General features: G+C 47.3%; 1 protein-coding gene across 4 annotated transcripts in view; it reads left to right on the top strand.

The window, feature by feature from the left end:
- Nucleotides 1-1,581: 1,581 nt before the first annotated feature.
- Nucleotides 1,582-15,739, top strand: part of RHPN1 (rhophilin Rho GTPase binding protein 1) — a 34,055-nt gene continuing 19,897 nt past the window's right edge. Inside the window, exons 1-3 of one of the 4 annotated variants that reach the window (XM_034064424.1) lie at nt 1,582-1,613; nt 2,528-2,692; nt 13,509-13,627. In XM_034064424.1, coding sequence (XP_033920315.1) covers nt 2,597-2,692; nt 13,509-13,627 — 215 coding nt within the window. In that variant the 5' untranslated portion in view covers nt 1,582-1,613; nt 2,528-2,596. Of the gene's footprint in view, nt 1,614-2,373; nt 2,693-13,508; nt 13,628-15,739 lie in introns of those variants that run through there. The other 3 variants (XM_034064421.1, XM_034064425.1, XM_034064418.1) reach the window with 3 other exon arrangements.

Here is a 15,739-nt window from a genome sequence, read left to right as displayed (position 1 = left end):
CAGTGATACCACAGTTGAGGGATGTATAGGTGACAATATCCCATGAGCTGTCAATCACAGTGGGGCCACAGGCAGCTCCTTCATTAGCTTTAATAGAGGAATAAATACCTCTTCCTGCACACCCTCTGCTGTGTAGACAGTTGCAGTCACACAATTAAAGCACTTTTCTTTGCAAACCACTGCAATATTCATCTAGAAAAGCATTGCTGCTATTCCAGATTGATCAGTAATTCCACTTTGTTGGTCCAGCAGCTTCTTTAGGATTGGGAAATCCAGAAGGGAGAGAGAAACCCTTCCTAACACACTCCCTTCTGTGGAATCACACAATCCTTGAAGCCCCAACAAGGAAAAGCTGGCTGGAAAAGGTGGAAATGGCTTCATATATTTAGGCAGCTAGAGATTTATTCACTATAAATGGTTTCATGTATGTTGGGATCATTTGTTTCCCCTTGTTAAACAGCACAGAGTTCCCTGTATCCTGTTGACAGGAATAAGATTCATCACACACAAGCATGGTCTCATTGACTTCTTTATGGAAATGATACTAGATCATGATAACGACTTAAGGGACCTTCTGGTGTTGACACACACAGGTGACAACCAGCTCAGCATCCCCATGCTGGGCGCTGTACCCGTTACAACCCTACATGCACCTTGGGAATGGGATTTTCCCAACTCTTGGATATTTTTGCATAATGTTTTACCAGATTTAATACTGTTGCTTAGTCTGACTCTTATTTTAAGATCCCAGTTAAGAGTAAAACACTTCTATGGTTCAACCACATGGCTCAGAGGAGGAAAATGGGGTATGGTTTGCTTATATCTGCCTGGAAAAAGCAAGAAATTGGGGTTTACTTCATTTCATCATATATTTTAATGTTATATTTTGTATTATTTTGTATTTTTCAGTGGAGCAGCACCTTATTGCTATAGCAGGGCAAAGGCACAGCAGTCCAGGTGTTGCTCCAGCAGCTGTGCAAGCTGCAGTGTCCCCATCCAGATGTTTTGGGGTTTATTTGGGAGGGGGGAAAGTGATGCACCAGGGGACCACTCAGAGGAGAGCACCTGGGGCATAGCATTGGGCCAGAAGGCTGAATGGGGCGCCTATGGGTGCTCCCTTATTGCACCTCCACCACAGCAATCCAGATGTTGCGGGAGGGGGGGGTGGAAGAAGCCGCAGAGGGGAAAGAGGGGATTAAGGGGGAGGGCATCCAGATGTGTCCAGGATGGGGGGGGGGGGTGCCCGGTTGGAAGTGGGATCATCCAGATGTGGATGGGGTGGGAGAGGTCGCGCACCCCGATGTGGGGCGGGCCCCCCGAGGGACGAGGCGAAGCCCCGCCCCCCCCCGTGACGTCACCGGCGTTCTAATTCCCACCGTTGCCACGGGCGACGAACCCTCCACCCCTCCCCTCCCCGTTACTCCCCATCCCTCTAATCTCTCTCCATTGGTCAGCACAGCCGTCACTCAACACCGTTCCCCTTCTCTATTGGCTAACGCTGTTCTTAACCCCGCCCCACTACCCTGCTTATGCCCCGCGCGGCCCCGGGGCCGGCGTCCCCTTCGTTCCCAGTCGGCAGCGCCCAGCGGCGGAGCCGTGAGGGGCACCGAGGGGTGAGCGGGGCCGACGGGGCTCAGGGCAGCCGTGTTGTGGGGTTAAGACTCCCGTAAGGGGTGCGGGTGTGGGGCTGTGGTGCTTGTCTCCGTCTGGGGTAGCTCTGTGAGGGGGGGATTGTAGGGTTTGCTCGTCCCCTCGGCTGAGGTAGCGCTGCAAGGGGGGGGGGGGGGGGGGGGTATCTGAGGGGATTTACCACATTTACCCTTGTGGGGCAACTCCATAAGGGAGTTCTGAGGTGTTTGCCCCTATTCTCTAGCTGGGGTAGCTCTATAAGGGGGTTCTATAGGGGTTTCCTCGTTAGCTGGGGTAGCTCTGTAAGAGGAGGGTCTGTGGGCCGCCCCATTTGGGGTGTTGTAAGCGGCGGGGGTGTCTGTAAGCTTCCCCCCCCCCCCCCATTTTAGTTCTGCCGGGAGGGTCTGTGGGGTTTTTCCCCCCATATCTTTGTTAAGGGGTCTGTAGGCTTTTGCTTCTCTGTTACCCCCACCCCATTTGGGTGCCTGTGTAACTTGGGGGGTGTCTGTGGAGGTTCTTCTCCTCTATAGTAACTCTGTAAGGGAGGTCTGTGGGGTTTGACCCCCATCTGGGTTAACGATAAGAGGGGTCTGTTGGGTTTGCTCTCCTTTACCCCCACCCCCAGCTCGTGTAGCTCTGCAAGGGGGTCTGTGGAATTTGCCACCCCCCTTACAGAGGGGTTTTGGTGGTTCCCCCCTTCATATTGGGTGTATCTTCAAGGGAGAGCACAAGTTCTAAGTGTGCTTAGATCTAAGTAACTGTTATATGTATGGGGACTTGCAGCTTAAGTGAGCAGGGGCCAGTGGGGGTTTAAGCCCCTCATATAGGACAGGGCTGGGCTTTGACCCCCCCCAAGGGGTTAGCAGAGTGTGAGGCTAACCAAGGAAAGGGCCCCAAGCCCTAGAGCCACCCAGTGAGACCAGGCAGGAGCCCCCTCATTCAGCCTGTGGATGCTGTGCTCCTGGAGATGATGCCACCTGAAGAGGAGAGCCCTGATGGGGAAGGGGACAGGGACAATGCCCTCGTCCTCCTGCAGGGTCTGAAGAGTGGCAGCACCCGGAAGGTGAGGCACAGTAGTGGGGTGCCATGGGGGGGGGGTGGCAGGATGGCAAAGCACCCAACTGATGCTCTATGGGGCTGGCTATCCCTGTGTTGGTCTATGGGGTGGAGGTCCTCATGGGTTGGAGTTCAGGTCCATCCTGGCTATCAAACCATGCTGGGAGGGTCAGGGTACAGTCTGATAGGTGATATAAATGTGGCCATGTGCTCATCCATAAGCAGATTTACACAACTATCTCTTAGCTCATCATCTCTTAAACTCCACTCCTTCACCTTCTCTTCCACTAACTCTGAGCTTCCTACTGACTATTTTTAACCAAATTGTCCTTTAGTATGGCTTTTTCTCCTTCTTGCCCATAGAAAGATGGTCCAGTGCTGCCTGTCCCTCTTGCTGTTGGAGGTGTATGGGGCAGTGTATTGCTCGTGGACAAACTTATCCCTTGGCAACTGCCTGCAAGGGAAATTTGCTATATATATGAGATGGGGCTGATAGCCTGTTGCCGTCACTTGTTTAATCAGTAACAGCATGGTGAAGCCAAGAAGTGCTGTCCTCAGGCTGCCACCAACCCCACTGCTTGACTTCCCTGCTGTCCCTCGGGTGTCAATGCACGTTCCTGGGGTCGTGGATGCATTAGAGTGTGTTTCTTGCAAGAGAAGATGGGTAAATGCTCTCTCTTGGGGTTGTTTAAGCAGTTCTCCCGTTAGGTCTGTCCCCTGGGAGCCAGCTTTATAAACCTGCACTGAATTTTCCCTGTAATCTGATCTCTTCATCCAAGTCTGTAATTTTCAGAACCCGTTCTTCAGCAGAGACCTGCACTTCTGCAGCCCTTTGGCAAAGAACAGAACCTAACAACCAAATAAGCAAAACTACAACCAGGCTCTCTAGAGGTGGTTTATTCTGTGCCTCTTTCCTGAGTGAGGGTTGAGATTGCAGCCAGGGCTGAACAAGGATCAATCTGATCTCCAGTCACTTGAGCCTGGCCTCTCTGACTGTGGCTAAAGAGGTTGCAACCTTAAACCAGGTTGGAGTTTATACAGGGCTTGTCTAAATAGGTAAGGGGAGATTAAGAGGACTTTGTTTTACCAGTTTATTCTGTGTATGGACAGAGTTTCCTTTATATGAGCAATTGGTTTACCCTGTTTGGACAGAGAATAACATAGGAAACTATTACAGCTCTTTGTGGGGGGGAACTGGCAGGGAATCTACAGCATCTGTCATAACACAATTGCTTTTCTCATTAAAAAAACAAAGCACCTGATTAGATTTCCTGTTAGAGATACCAACTTTTTATTTCAAAGAAATGATCAATACAACCTCTTGTAGTTGTTTGGTTGTTATGGGGCCCCCGCACATTTGCTCACTTGCAGGGGATCCTGCCCACTGCTGTGCTGGTGATTATTTGCTTTCTCTGCTAGGGTTCATGTACTGAGGCTGAAGATTTAATACATCTGTTTCCTGCTGGCGCCCTGCCTCAGCTCTCACGATGCCCTGAGCCTCCCCCAGCTCTCTAAAGCAGTTTCACTCTCCTAAACTGAAGCTGAATGCAGGTTTTGCTGTTTAAAACCCCCCAGTTCTCCCATATCTTTGTTTTTCTCTCTTTGCCACTTTATTTTTCCTTCCTCTTCTGAGTGCATTAGCCAAGAGCGAGGCACTTTGTTGGGAAATGTAAAACCTTAATCCTCCCCTCATTTGTTAAAAGGCTGTGGTGATGTAACCATATTCTCAATAAAAGGTTTTAGAGGTTTTAGCTGGTAATGTCTCCCACAGAAACCCAGCTTGTAGCCAGAGTGCTTCATGAGATTAGGGTAGTGATAGGGACTTTTATATATAAATACATGTTCAGGGAGCAAAAACTACTTGTTGTGACTTTTACTTATATTAATAGCTCATATTCTTCTCTGAAATGGGAGAAGGAAATCATTGATAATCTTTTAAAATGTAAGATTTTAAAGCCTGCTTTTGTATGTGGAGTGTGGCTTTTGTTTTGCTCTCTAGCCCATGGGCTAACAAAGCTAAACCAGGGTCACTTGGCCACTTGTCCTGTGCAGGCCTGCCATAAACTTGTGGTTTGCAAAAAGGAATAGTGATCCCAGTTGACAGCTCTGACTCTATCAAAACAGCTTACAAACCATCATAGTTCTGGAAATAAAGAGGTGCTGAGAGCCTGATGATCTAGTTACCCTGTTTCTACTGTGTGTTTTCCAGCTGCTGGATCATCTGTGTGCTTGGAAACATCGCTTTTTGGGGATCAAAACTGAGTGTTGGGGAATATTATTGCTCCTGAGAGAGGAGAATTAAGTAACTGCATGTTTTATATTGAGTGGGGGGTGCTGTAAGCATTTAGTTGGTAAAACCTGCAGGGTTGGGCTTGTTCTTAGACACCATGTGCTCATGACTTTGGGTTGGAAAGGACCTTAAAGCTCATCCATTTCCAACCCCTGTCACGGGCAGGGACACCTTCCACTAGAGCAGGGTGCTGCAAGCCCCATCCAACCTGGCCTTGAACACTGCCAGGGATGGGTAACCACAGCTTCTCTAGGCACCCTGTCCTAGTGCCTCATCACCCTCACAGCGAAGAACTTTTCTTGTATATAACCTAAGCTTCCCCTGTTTCAGTCTGAATCTATCACCCCTTGTTCTATCGCTATAGTCCCTGATGAAGAGTCCTTCTCCAGCATCCTTGTAGCCCCCTTCAGATACTGGAAGCTGCTCTGAGGTCTCCATGCAGTTCTCTTCTCCAGGCTGAACAGACCCAACTTTCTTAGGCTGTCATCTTTGACTGTACCTTGTCTCTGCACAGATGTTTTGCTCTAGTTTTAACTACAGAGCAAATGTTGATATTCTGGAGTTTGCCTTGATGCAAGCTTTGTGAATTGGAGAGCAAACACAGCTTAGAGGTGATCCAATGTCATAGAGTTGGTCATCACTGCACTAATTACACTTGGTGATTGTTGCTTGACCTGCCATGCACTGATCTTTGGCTCTTCAGTAATCATTCCTGCTCGGGTTGAAGGCTTCCTGGGTGCAAGCCATGTGATTTCCTTGTTCTTTAGTACCTCTGTGCTGTTCTAATTCCATTGTGAGTGCAGACTAGTAGTGCTGGAAAGATTGGTTGGTCACTCACTTGGTGGTGATGGATGCTGGAGGAGCTGAGATGTGGAGCCAGGCTCCAGCAGAGCTGCTGCCATTTCATCTGAGGGGTGTATTTGTGCCCTGAGCAACCAACCTCACCTATCTCTTAGTGAAGAGGGAGCAAGGGAGCACTGAAGAGGTTGAAAGAGTGAAATCCCAATGGATTGTCCAACAGGAAAGATCAACTATGTCCTCTTCCTTCAATGGGGAAGGGTTGAATAGTAACACTTGGAGAATCATAGAATAGTTAGGGTTGGAAAAGACCTTAAGATCATCTAGTTCCAACTCCCCCGCCTTTTGACTCCCTTCCCTTAAAGCAATAAGCTGTCTCTTCCCTGGAAGGGATAATTTATACAGTTAATCCAGAGTAATCCTCAAGGTTTTAGGGAACATATGCAGCACTTTGGGATAATGGAAATGCTGAAGCCAGTTGAGCTTCACTGGTACTTTTCTCAAATGCAGCTGGGTTATGCTTAACATCCTCATGGTAACCACAATCTCCTGAGTTGATCTGAACAGCAGAAGCTGAGATGGACCTCGTTCTGCCTTTAGACCTCAGCTATATCCCTAAGCTGTAGTTGTCTGATATCAAACACACCAACTTTGCATTGTGAGACTAGGGGTGAGCACATGTTGTTGGCCATGGGGTACCCAGCCTGCAGCGCAGATGTACCCATATGCAGTGCATGATTTTAATGACAAATCCCAGTGCAGATAATTTGACTTCCATCAAATGTTTCCATGCCATATTGAACAAAACAGGCAAAAATGCCTGACTCTGAAGCAGCACCTCATCACTTACATATTGCATTGCCTGGCACCAGGGTTCACTTTACCACTGCCATGTGGGTATGCAAGCATAAGGAGTTGGATGGTACTCTGCTCCCCTTGCAGTTTTTTCTTGAACTTCCCTGTCTTTGGGGGTGTGAAGGTTGTCAAGGTGGAGGTGTCTGTAGAGCCCGTGTCAGCACAAGGTAACGACTCATGTCTTGCCACTGACATATTATGGATGTCACCAGACTATATGCAAATTAAACTTGAGCTTCTCCTCCTATTCTGTGGGTGCTCTTCAGCTGCTCCAGTTATTATAAGTCTTGGTGGTGACTTTTGTGACTAAAGCTGGTCTTGGAGATCATAGAATCCCAGACTGGGTTGGGTTGGAAGGGACCTTAAGGCTCACCCAGCTCCAACCCCTGCCACGGGCAGGGACACCTTCCACTGGAGCAGCTTGCTCCAAGTCCCTGTGTCCAAACTGGCCTTGAACACTGCCAGGGATGGGGCAGCCACAGCTTCTCTGGGCACCCTGTGCCAGTGCCTCAGCACCCTCACAGGTGAGCTCATCTAAATCTCCCCTCTGGCAGGTTAAAGCCATTCCCCCTTATCCTGTCCCTACATTCCTTGTCCAAAGCCCCCCTCCAGGTTCCTTGTAGCCCCTTTAGGCCCTGGAGCTGCTCTCATGTCTCCCCTTCAGGAGCCTTCTCTTGTCCAGGCTGACCCAGCCCAGCTCTCTCAGTTTGGCTCCAGAGCAGAGCTGCTCCAGCCCCCACATCATCTCTGTGGCCTCCTCTGGTCTTGCTCCTACAGCTCCATGTCCTTATGTTTGGAGACCCAGAGCTGGATGCATTATTCCAGGTGGAGTCTGAGTGTAGCAGAGGGGGAGAATCGCCTCCCTTGACCTTCTGGTGGTGCAGCCCAGGATACAGTTGTTTTTCTGGGCTGGGAGTGCATCATGTTCAGGTCCCATGGATTTATGCACCTACTCTTGTTTATAGCTTTAACAGCATGTCCTAGGCTTTGTGTTTTAGGTTCTCACAGGTGTCACAGTAACGGCTTGTGGTTGTCCTTTGATCATAGTTATCCTTTGATCACATCACATGCTGTTTTCAGTTTTGCTTTTACTCCTTTGCTTCCAGCGATTGAGCTCCTGTTTTTCTATCAGAAAATAAAGAGCAGAAATGAGTCCCTTTGTGCACAGCTTTGCCCTTTGGACTTGCTGGCATCCACCTCTTCCTCCAGGTGATTAGTTTTATCTGTTATTAGTGCTGGGAAAGCTCTGAGGCAGTGGCCTTGTTTTGGAACCAGGGTCACAAGTAAGTGCTGTAGGTGTGCCTCATCACTCAGGACATTCAGTCTCCATCTCCTTGTGTTTACTGGAGTTGTGAAGTGCAAAGGTGATCATCTCTAAACAAACATTGCCTAAGGACTTGCTTATAGAAGGAAACCTAACCACGTAATTGCCCTATTTAACACCCCAGATGGGTGCTTTTGAGCTGGAAGAGGTGTTGGGGAGTGAACAACACCATTATATCATTGTGTGCTTCCTGCAAATATAGGGTTTGAGTTGGCTGCAGCCTTGACATCCCTCAAAGGGGACCTGTTTGTCTTGGCCTCCTCTAGAAAAAAGGTCTTTTGGCCTCTTTCTTGCCTTTTCTTCCTCATGTGAAGGTGTTGGTTGGGTGCTTTCTTTAACACTGACATCTTCCTGTGCTGAGGGTTGAACAGTGTCACTTGGCAGATGTCTCCTGAGCATCAAATTGGCCTTTCTACAATTATACTGCCTCTAATCCTGCTTTGTCAGAGGCAGTAAACCTCAGAGCTGCACACGACTCGTATAATTTAATGACCCACATTCATTTCATGGCTCTCTTAACATACACTGTTCTCTGTGTACATACAAGCTGTGATGTTCTATGGCTCCTGTACAGTCTATGGCCTCTTCCAGTACAAGTTATGTCCTTGCTTCTCCTTTGTGAGAGCTTTAAACCAGGAAGGCTGAGAAATCTCATATTCAACCTGGCTGTTTCTTAAGCACCCAACTTTACCTTTCTATTCATGTCCCTAGCTGCAACCTAAAGCCCACGAAGCTGGTTGAACCTTAAAGGGTTGACCTCAGAAAATAATTTAGCAAGGACAAATCCCTTTTATAACCAAATAGCACATTTTGGTGGTGGTTTTTGGTTTGGTTTTCCCTTATGTGAGGCATGATCAAATCCATCACTGCTTTCTTTAGGAGCTCTGCTGTAATTTTTAGCTTGGAGAGTATGGGCACAGGCAAAGCTTTGGGTTCCTTTGAACACAAGCTGTTGGAGGATGGGCCTTTCTCTTGTGTCTCATAGAATCATAAAATAGTTAGGATTGGAAAGGACCTCAAGATCATCTAGTTCCACCCCCCCTGCCATGGGCAGGGACACCTCACACTAAACCATATCACCCAAGGCTTCATCCAACCTGGTCTTGAACACTGCCAGGGATGGAGCATTTGCTGCCTCCCTGGGCAACCCATTCCAGTGCCTCACCACCCTAACAGTAAAGAATTTCTTCCTTATATCCAGTCTAAATCTCTGCTGTTTAAGTTTCAACCCGTTACCCCTTGTCCTATCACTACAGTCCCTAATGAATAGTCCCTCCCCAGCATCCCTGTAGGCCCCCTTCAGATACTGGAACGCTGCTCTGAGGTCTCCACGCAGCCTTCTCTTCTCCAGACTGAACAGCCCCAATGTTGTCAGCCTGTCTTCCTATGGGAGGTGCTCCAGTCCCCTGATCATCCTCATGGCCCTCCTCTGGACTTGTTCTAACAGTTCCATGTCCTTTTTGTGTTGAGGACACCAGAACTGAACACAATACTGCAAGTGAGGTCTCACAAGAGCAGAGTAGAGGGGCAGGATCACCTCCTTCGACCTGCTGGTCACGCTCCTTTTGATGCAGCCCAGGATACGGTTGGCTTTCTGGGCTGTGACTGCACACTGCTGGCTTGTGTTCATTTTCTTATTGACTAACACCCCCAAGTCCTTCTCCGCAGGACTACCATGAATTTCCATCTCCCCTATCTACCTTTTGATTTAAATATGGCCTTTTTTGCTCATGATGGTATTTCCTTTCATATATATATATGGTAACCTGGCCTAAACATCATGTTCTGGAGCTGTTTCCTTCTTGCTCCTGTATATGTGAAATAGCACTACTTCTGCCATGCTCCAGGAGCAGCTGCAGACTGGGCTTGATTGTTCCCCATGGTGGCCTTGGCATAATGCTTATATTAGTCCCTGCCAGTCAGGAGTGATGCTTTGGGACCAGCAGAAGATCCTCTGGAGGTGAGATGTGCTGTAATCCCATGGGTTACTGCTCTTACTCAACCTCATGAAGAGTGAGGAGGAAAACAGCATGTGGGGAGATCACACAAAGTCCCTAAGGGCAGCAAGTCTCAAGATCCTGACTCAACATCTTCACAAGGCTTTGGTGTTACATCAGGTGCTCCAATAATACCTGACTTTCCAGTATGGTTTTGCTGTTGGCTTGGAAGCCTGGATAATCATCTTAGGAAATCCATTTGAGAAAACATAATTTGGATGGGACTGAGGAGGATGGGACTTTGCAGCTCTATAGATGGCTTAGTGTCTCTCAGAAGAGGTCTAGGTAAATCATAGAATGAAATCTTGGGATGTCCTGGATGTTATTGAACTGTTTGGTCCCAGACTGCATCAGGGCTTACAAGTGTTCCTGGAGGGCAGCTTCTTTGTGTTCTTGTGGAAAGATGAAGGCATTCATGGTCATCAGCTCTGATCATGCTTGAGAGGGTTCTTGTTCATCAGCTTTGACACTTGGACTTGAATTTTGCCTCTTGGTGTTGTCTCAAGCTGGGCATGGGAGAACTGGGGAGCTGCCTAGTCATTTAGTTAAACCCCTTAATGCTTTTGTAGTGAAGAGGTTTTAATACTGTCATTGCACAGCTTGTAGAGCTATCCATGTATCTTCTGATGCCACTTTTGTTACTTATTTTCTTCTTTCCTTGCCTCCAGACAAGGAGCTGTTCATGGACCTTCTCTGTGGTTTCAGATAGTCCTTCCACTTGTACCTTTTCCATCATGTCTCGCCTGCAGTTCCTCTGGCCTCCTGCCCATGTATTCAGGAGGTCTTTGCTCCTCCCTTAAAAACCCTTTAAAATTGACCACTTCAGAGCAAAGCTTTGCAAGAAGTGGAGATGCCTCAAAGGTGAATGAAAGCTCCTGTAGGTATTGCTGAAGGCAAAGAGATGCTTCCCACCTCCAACCATTGCTACTGGGGCTGTTGAGTTTTGGATGAGGTATTCTGGCTCTGGAGGCAGGGAGAGGCCTGGATCCTGCTCAATTCCATATATTTGTGTATATTTGCATCTACATCTGTGGCTCTGGGAATGACAAGCACCCCCCTTGTAAACCTGAGGGGCTGTTTCTTTCTCCTTTTCCTTCCCCTTAAGCTTTAACTTTCATATCTAGGTTAATGTCTGTGAAGAAACATCATTGAAGGCACAATGCTTGTAATCAGCCTTTAATAGAAGGAATACTTGTGTGACATCCAGGCCTACGTCTGTATGAGAAGCTTCTTTCTAGAGAAGAGTTTGATGTCTCCTTTGCTTTGAGGGCCTCTAGGGTGCTCAGCTTTGAGTAGTCCCTGTGTGGTTGGCTTCTAGTTTTCAAGGGCTATGTTCAGCAATGACCTAGCTCCTTCTTGCTGGAGAGAACATGGTATTGTCCATTCTTGGTCTTCATGGTGTCTAATTCCTCATCCTTTGCTGTCCAATTTAGGGATTTTTCCCTAGGGAGCCAACAGTGTGTGCAGGGTGCGTGAATACCCCCAGGACACTTTGGGATCAGCCTTTCATGTTATTTGCTCCTGGTTCTCTCAGACCCAATATTTGTACAGCTATAGGGGTGTTTTCATTAACATCCCACTTAATTACTTTTGCAGAGTAATCCTACTCCCCTGCTTCCAGCTTGTTCCATCAGTAATTTCAATGGATTACTGTAAAACACTAAGCCTGCAGGTTTATGGACCAGATGGAATGGTGCTGATTCCTCAGTCTCCAATTAGGAGCTCAAATTTTCCACTTCAATGAAAATGCCCATGTTAATCCAGCCCCTTTTCAAAGGGGACACCACTTAATGGCCTTCAAACACAAGAAACTAATGTTCAGAAGCACAAAGTCCATGCAAATGCCAAGTTTTCCATTCCCTACTTCACCAAAACTCATCTCATACCTTTTTGAGCAAGGATTTCTCTTTTTTCTTTCCTATTTCCTTAGGAAAATCATTTTAGAAGTAAGTTTTCCTAAAGTAACATTTGGGCCTACAGTGTTTCTTGGAGGGATAACCAAGCATTGACCTGGCTTGTTGGATTTGAGACTCTTGTGACCCATCCTGGAGGATAAGACTTGAAGCCCAGAGACATGTCTACATGGAAGAAATTAGATGAGAAGGTGTTTTGGGCAGGATGAGTGGGCACTATTTGAGCTCTGTAGAGTCTTTTAAGTGGCAAAACCCCTTCATATGGAGACAAGGGGTCCACCAGAGCAATGAGGAGCGGTGTAAGACTGATGTGCACAGCAAATAGAAGGTTTTATAAAGGAAGGCAGTTGGTGCTGTTCAGCCTGGAGAAGAGAAGTTGCGTGGAGGTCTCAGAGCAGCTTCCAATGTCTGGAGGGGGCTACAAGGATGCTGGAGAGGGATTCTTCATCAGGGACTGGAGTGATAGAACAAGGGGTGATGGGTTCAACTGAAACAGGGGAAGTTCAGGTTGGAGATAAGGCAGAAGTTCTTTACTGTGAGGGTGCTGAGGTGCTGGCACAGGGTGCCCAAGGAAGCTGTGAATGCTCCATCCCTGGCAGTGTTCAAGGCTGGGTTGGATGGGGCTTGCAGCAACCTGGTCTAGTGCAAGGTGTCCCTGCCCATGGCAGGGGGTTGGAACTGAATGATCTTAAGGTCCCTTCCAACCCAAGCCAGTCTGATTCTGTGAAATAATGCCTTTGAGGAATTTATTTCAGTGCCTCAATGGATCTTCATATGTTCTTGGAGGGATCTGCCCATGTTTTGCAGTGATGTATGAAAAGCAGGAGGTCTCCATCCTCTCCTCTCCTCTCCTCTCCTCTCCTCTCCTCTCCTCTCCTCTCCTCTCCTCTCCTCTCCTCTCCTCTCCTCTCAACTGACCAACTATGTGCCCTCCCAGACAAGGTTGCCTTCCTGGGGTTTTGGTTTGTTTGGGTGTATTTTGGCTTTGTTTATCCAGGGATCTTTTGGAGCCTCACTTTATCCATATGAACCTCTCCTCAGACAATGGAAATCATTCACTTGGGTAGAGCTTTTGTGGTGTTGAATTCAGAGACCCTCCTTGTTTCAACCACACTGCCTGGGGCATCCCATAATAACTTTTTCCCTCCTGTGAGACAGAGGGATATTGCTGTCTGTTATTTCCTGAAGTCAGAGATTAAATGTGTTTCCCTGTCTGCAGAAAGAGCCAAAACCAAGGAAGGAGGAAGGGATGGAATTCATTTACTGCTTTGTGCAATTCATTTCTCCACCCCTGTGAACTCTTGACTTGCCATCTGCACTTGATCCCCTATAGCTGGAAAGAGATGAGAGCATTTATAGGCATGGGGTCACATCTGTTACAGAGCTTGAGGGTTATATAGAGCTCATCTGCAGCCCCCTGGGCCTTGTCTCATGTCTGGATGGTAAGACACTAGGAAAGAGATGCTTAGTTCCTGTTTATGGTTGCATTTGGGAAACATTTTCTGAGTCGCTTAGGAAATAAAACCCAACACATGGTGTTAGAGACTAAACCTTTTATTTCAAGTGCAATCCCAAGCTCTGCAAGTGCCGTTTCTAACCCTAAACTGGTGCTGGTTTTCCGGTGAGACCCTGCCCTTCTCTCTCAGCAGGGCTGTGACCCCTTTGCCCAGACCCAGCGCAGCAAACTGCAGCATCGCCGAGCACGGATTAACCAGCAGATCAACAAGGAGATGAGGATGCGAGCAGGGGCAGAAAACCTCTTCAGGTGAGTGCTGGTCCCCAGAGCATCCCTCTGGCCCAGCAGGGGTTTGCCAGGAGGTGGAAATCAGTTATGTAGTGATGGTGGAATCCGTAATTTCAGCATTAGCTGCCTCCCTTGATGGGTAGGAGGTGACTGATGCTGAAGGTGTGGCTGCCCCTTTCCTGGCAGTGTTCAAGGCCAAGTTGGATGGAGCTTGGAGCAACCTGATGTAGTAGATGGTGTCCATGCCTGTGGCAGGGGGTTGGAACAGGACGAGCTTTAAGGTCCCTTCCAACCCAAGCCATTCTATGATGCTGGCCCATCCATACCTATGTTTGGGGTTTGTTCAGTGTTCCCCAGGCCTTACATCATTCATCCTAGGTACATCTGCTTGATTCAATGCTAATGCTGTAAATTTTAATGAAAATGTATAGTTTTAATGTCCTGCAAGACTGGTACAAAGCAGGGTGTGAGCAGATGGAATAATGGGAATGAAAGTTTAACTGGGATTGAGCTTGAGCTGTAGATCTGCTGCCTGATAACCCCAGGGAGTGAGTCACATCCAGCTTGATTTCCAGAAAACCCCATCCCAGTACTTCCAGCAGAGCAGAACCGGAAAATTCAGGGATGTCTTTACATATGGGCACGGTCTTCACCTTCAACAGCCTCTTCACCCTGTCAGAAGATGCATTTATGGGATGGTGCAGCAGTTGGCACCTTTACATGGCTTTCAGATTGCAGCTGGACCAGCACAAGGAGAACCTGTGCATTACTGCCTTCCCCTGTATAATGGTCATGATACAAAGACATGAATTTTGCTGCTATTTTACCTTTTTTTAACCCAAGGATGACCTTTTTTGTAGCTCTTCTGTATATCTCATGTTCCTGTAGGATACTGGAGCACATGCAGGATGGTCATGTCTTTAGATATAAGAAAATATTATAAGGCTGCCCTATAATAGCCTGTTGGGGCGTATTTTGCCAGCTTGATTCTTTCTCCAATGAAATAACTATTGACTATATATGACTATTCAATATATATAACTATATGGAATGATTTAACATCAGTGGCCTGGAATTGAAGGGAATATTGAATTCCATATTGAACCTGGAACAAGGGAATAATAGTTCTTCCACCAAACCATAGGAAGAAATGGTGCTTTACTGGTGGCTGACACCACTGGTGCTTTCCAGGGGAGGTGAGGATACAGCCCCTGCACCCTACAGCTTCAAGCATGCTGCTATGCCTCATCTAATTAAACTAAGGCTATGAAATCTCATCATGTGCCTCTTCATGTGCCTCTTTTTCATTATTAAAAGCAAATAATACATAGGGACAAATGTGCTGGCTCAGCAGAAACGTGCCTGGCTGCGGTTTGGGTGCAAACAGTGGGAATCATCACTACATGCAGGGGAGTGAACAAGAATGTGATGCAAAACACATCTTAATTACTCAGCCAGGGCAATGCAGTGATGGGGCTGCTCTCTTTTTGCTGGATCAGCACTTTGAATGTCCTTTGGGAGCAGCCACTTCTCCCTCCCTCCCACACATCCACTTTGCAGCTGATAATGGGGATATCTGGGTGATGTGATGCTCAGAGTTTAGAAAATAGGAAATCTAGGGGTAAGGATCAAGCCTGTGCCTGAAATTCAAGGCTGAGGTGGGGGATATTATATTGTAAGGTTTATTGCTTAAAATCCATAGACTTGAGTTGCAGGGAGAAACATCCTTTGCATCTAAATGCTAAATGGAAATAGATTAAAGCTGTGGATTGCCCAGCCTGAGTTTGCAGCTGAAACAAAACCAAACCAACCCCCAAATCTCAGTGCTTTAAAGAAAATAACCTCCTGAGCTGTTCTCTTGAGCATATTGGACTCCTTTCTTGGGGAGGTTGCTATGGATGTGGTGTTGGAACTAAAAGATACATATGGTGTTTGCTCAGTGTGTGTTAAGAGGGGTTGTTTGCTGGATAAATAAAGGGGAAGAGGCAGCAGAAAGCTTTTCTTTTCATGTTCTGGAGTTGAGAGAAGCAATGGGGGAGATAAAAGTGTGGCAAATAAACCATTTCCATAATGAAATAAATGAATCAGGAATCTTTGATGTTGGTTAAGCAAACAGCTGATAACTTCATAGAG

Source organism: Melopsittacus undulatus, chromosome 1, assembly GCF_012275295.1.
Source record: "Melopsittacus undulatus isolate bMelUnd1 chromosome 1, bMelUnd1.mat.Z, whole genome shotgun sequence".
Taxonomy (NCBI): domain Eukaryota; kingdom Metazoa; phylum Chordata; class Aves; order Psittaciformes; family Psittaculidae; genus Melopsittacus; species Melopsittacus undulatus.
This window is presented reverse-complemented; position numbering and strand designations above follow the sequence as displayed.